The sequence below is a fragment of the Panthera tigris genome, assembly GCF_018350195.1.
Source record: "Panthera tigris isolate Pti1 chromosome D3 unlocalized genomic scaffold, P.tigris_Pti1_mat1.1 chrD3_random_Un_scaffold_96, whole genome shotgun sequence".
In the NCBI taxonomy this organism is placed as follows: domain Eukaryota; kingdom Metazoa; phylum Chordata; class Mammalia; order Carnivora; family Felidae; genus Panthera; species Panthera tigris.
The window spans coordinates 78173-82758 of NW_024962171.1; the positions used below are offsets into that span (position 1 = coordinate 78173).

Sequence of the window (4586 nt, forward strand, 5' to 3'; positions counted from 1 at the left end):
CCCGGGACTCTCTTATCCCCTGTGCACAGGCCTCAGAGAGGAGGGGCTGCTCATGCAAATGGGACCCACACCTGCCTCTTCTCCATGTGCACACACAGGGTCTGTGGCCCTTGGACACGGACACTTCCTGATGCACTGCGTTCCCCCTGGGTGGGCCAGGAGGCAGCAGCTGAGGGGACCACACACAGGCCAAACTCCAGGGGATTCCACCAGGCCCTGATGGGACACACCTGCCCTGTCCCCACAGGAAACACGGGGGCCCTGACCTGGGGCCTCCTGTCAGTGCAGGACTGCCAGTGGATCCCCCGTCCTACAGAAACCCTTAGACATGATCTCACAGCAGCCCCTGCTGCTCTCCGGGCAAACGTCTCATTCTTTCCACTTTCTTGTTCTTTCCCACTGCTTCCAATGCTCTCCTTTACCTGCGTCCCTAATGTTTGTGCTTCCACCATGTGAGACAGACCCTTCAGAGAAGGATGGAGGTGCAGTCCTGGTGTTCTCTCCCTGAACCGGGTTTTTCCTTGGGTGGGGCTATTGTGGGAAGGACAGGAGCAATCTTGACCCAGGACAGTCTAGGAATTCTGGTGGAGCTGATGACAAGATGCAGAGAACAGAGAGCAGGGGATCTGCCCCCACAGGGGGCTCCTAGGGGGCAGGCTGACTCTGGGTGATGAGTGAACAGGAACCTGTGAGCGGTCACAAACCTTCACAGAGAAGGACACAGATTATGGAAATTTGTGCCTTTCTGGAGCATGGCAGAAAGGACTCCACAAACTCTGATGAGGCTGCTGAGGGTATGGGGACTGAGCAGGGCCCGGGAGTCCAGGAGGACCACTGCGGGGCCATCCTGCAACCTGCCATCCCTGTGCTGGGAGTCTTTTCATTCCAGCTGGGCTTCTCCTGGTCAGTGCTGCTCATTAGAGATTTAGTTCTGCAGGAAGTTCTAAGACAGATTTTGGGGCAAGGAGAAGTAGAAGGCAACCCCGGGGGATGGTTGGGGGAAGATGACAGCAGAGAAAACAGGAAGGGTGAAATGGGTTGTGTCCCCAAGTGGGACAGAGGGAGGTAACTGAATGGACCCCAAGCTGTGGAAGAGGGAGTGATGGTCCAGAGATTTAGGTGGCTAGAGGGTGATGCCCACAGAGACAGGAATACCCTGACTGACACAGGGGAAGTCAGGTAGGAGAGCAGATGGAGGGGAGGTGATGGGTGCACCTGGGTGTCTCAATCCGTTAACCATCTGACTTTCGATTTCAGCTCAGGTCGTGATCGCACAGTTCCTGAGTTCAAGACCTGCATCGGACTTTCTGCTATCAATGCCAAGCCTGCTTCTGTTCCTCTGTTTCCCTGTCTCTCTGCACCCCCTCAAAAATAAATAAATGTCAAAAAAAGATTCATATTAAATCCAATTCTATTAGCCAAAATTATTCTTGAGACAGTGGTTAATGTGTAATTATATGCATCAGATTTCAAGATGAAGAAGAAGACCTAAAACTTAAGAGAAAAGTTATCAATTCACATCCGTCACTACAAAATGCTGAAGCACATGACAAGTCACAGAATAATCTGAATCTTATCTGTGACTATTGCAGATAATGGAAGCTGTGTGTATTATGTATTTCATCCAGAATTCCGATATCCAGTGTTTTCCACAACAAAAGTAACCTTAAAATGTCCATACTACCCAAAACAATCTATAGATTCAAGGCTTCCTATGAAAATTCCTATGATATTTTTCACAGAAATAGAAAAAAAAGTCCTGACTTTTGTATAGAGGCAGAAAAATACTTAAAATTGCCCAAGCTTTCTTGAGAAAGAAGAATAAATATCTGGAGGCACCATACTTCCTGCTTAAATTTATAACAAAGTTCTAGGAATACAAACAGTATGAAACTGGCTTAGAAAGCCACACATAGATAGATGCCACAGAATACAAAGACCAGAAGGTAATGCAAGTTCCCCTTGACCACCAGGGAGCAAGTACACTGAAAACAGGGCCTTTGCAAGGTTCCTAGAGGAGAAGTGACACGGAGTTTGGAGGGGATTCAGATAGGCATATACATGAATCATACAGCAGGTGACCCAATCGAGATCCTAAGGTTCTCAGTGGTGTTCCTGACACACTCTGGGAGAGAAAGCTGGTATTCTTGGACACCTTGCAATGGGACACATTGGTACGCATGCCATGGTGGTCAGCATGCATCCACATGGTCAATCTGGGGTAAGAAGCCCAGCCTAAAGACTGTCTCAGCCGCGTCAGGCCACATCTGCCAAGAGCCCCCATGGGAGCTGCCCTCTGCCCTCTGCTGCTTCCTGCATTGGCATGGGTTCCTGGGGCCTGGCTCCTCTGCCATTCCAGATTACCCATTCCCCTGTTGGGTGCTCGGGATGATGAAAAAGCTCTGGAAATGGACAGTTGTGGAGGTTACAAACATTGTGAGTATACTCAGTATCTCTGAATTGCACAATACAGAGTGATTAAAATAATAAATTTTGTTGTGTTTATTCTCATCACTATAAATTATCAGTTCAAAATCAAATTATATGTAAGAAGCTGTACTTATACAAATATCCTTGTTGTCCTGGTATGTGTTACCCTATTCTAACTTACCATCATCAGTAAAATTGACAGTAATGTTTAAAATTATTTTTCCTATAGATTCCACATATAAATGAGATCATATAGCATTTTTTCTTTCTCTGTAGGGCTTATTTCTCCTAGGGTAATATCTGGCAGGTTCGTCCATGTTGTCACAAATGGAAGAACTTCTTTCTGGAAAGATATAGGACTGGACCTCTTTGTGCACAGATAGGGGACATCCTGCCCTGTCGCCCCACAGCCTCCCTGCTGCTTGGATCACTGATGAGCCCTGATGTCACAGGAGAAGAGAGGAGGACAGAGTCAGGGCCTGGGAATTCAGGAAACCAGCCACAAGGGTACCCAAAGTGCCTGATGGTGTCAGCTTTGGTAAATTCACATCTGTAGGATCTACTTCCCACCTTCCCAAGAGCAGACCCAGCATTTTGTAGCAATGATGGAGCCCTGCTTGTTACCTTCACAAACACCACTGAGAGGTTTGCTGACAACTAAAGTTTCTCCCCTGGCTAACCCCCTCCCCCGATGTCACAATTTAAAGGGCAAGTAGCTAACCTGGTGGCCCAGCCAGCTCTGTGCCCGCTATTTCTTCTGTTGTGAGTCTTCCCTCGGCACCAATCTTATTTACTACATCCTACCTGGAACACACAGCTATTCAGCCAGCTCTGAGCACAGGAGCTTGGAGGGAAGGGAGCCTCTGCCCCAATCCCTGGAGGAACAGAGTCCACATTCTGGAGGACTGTCCACCTGCCGCGATGGTCCAGACCCTGACTAGAAAACTAAGACAATGGATGTGCCTTTATAAAGAGAAAAAGGGCCAGCTCAACACTCTCTGAGTTTTACACTTTAACCACCAGACAAAATGTCTGCATTGTCGTGGGTTTCTTTGTTGCCGGTTTGTTTGTTGGGTGGTTTGTTTTCATGACAGTACAAAGAATTTGAATAGGACACAGATGAGGAAGGGTATTGTGACCTAGAAGCTACTTCCAAAGACAGTGAGTGTGCATTCAAGTTATTTTCAACTGGTAGAGAGTCAGAGTGCAGGGATGTGAGCAGGCTGAGATATTTGTCCCACTTCCCCATGAGTTTGTGTCACTGTGACCAGCACTACTGTGCCAGATTGCACAGTAATACTCAGCCTCGTCCTCAGGCTGCAGCCCAGAGATGAGCAGAAGCCCTGCATTGGCCGAGGCATCTTTGGATCCGGAGAAGCGGCTGGGGACCCCAGGTCCCAACTGTGTACTGGAGTCTGAGTAGTAGTACAGGAGATACCGGGGAGGGCTCCCTGGATTCTGTTGGTACCAGTATATGCTATAGCCTCCAACATTGATGTCCCTGCTCAGGGTGCAGGTGAGTCTGGCTGTGGCTCCCAGAGATGTAGAGAGGGAGGCTGGCTGAGTCACGACAGGCTGGGACAGGGAACCTGCAAACACAGACACAGCAGAGGGAAGACAAGGGACAGGGTACATGAGATTAGGGAGCTGAGCCACAGGGATTTGACTCTGGCTGTGGGCCCACCCTGGTGCCCTGGATCCTATCCCTACCTGTGCAGTGACAGAGGAGCACGAGGAGGATGGGGATCCAGGCCATGGTGACACACAGAGACGCCCTTCTTAGGCCACAGAACTGGGGCTGGACTGCTCCTGGCCTGTCTTATCCCCTGTCCACAGGGCCACAGAGGAGGGGCTGCTCATGCAAATGAGACCCACACCCACCTCTTCTCCATGTGCACACACAGGGTCTGTGGCCCTTGGACACAGAGACTTCCTGATGCACTGCGTTCCCCAAGGGTGGGCCTAGAAGCAGCAGCTGTGGGGACCACACACAGCCCCAGGTCCAGGGACTCCTCCAGGTCCTGACCGGACACACCTGCCCTGGCCCCACTGGACGCAAGGGGCCCAGTCCTTGCTTTCTGTCAGTGGAGGACTGCCCAGCTGGATGCCCCTGTCCTGCAGAAAGCCCCAGACACAGTGTCACAGTGCCCCCTGCT

At 50.1% G+C, this 4586-nt stretch overlaps 1 gene segment (V, D, J or C); it reads right to left on the bottom strand.

Moving 5' to 3' along the window:
- Positions 1-3603: 3603 nt before the first annotated feature.
- On the bottom strand, positions 3604-4246 carry LOC122236255. The segment is given in 2 exon segments: positions 3604-4019; positions 4141-4246. Coding segments are annotated over 2 exon segments (462 nt in total).
- Positions 4247-4586: the final 340 nt, after the last annotated feature.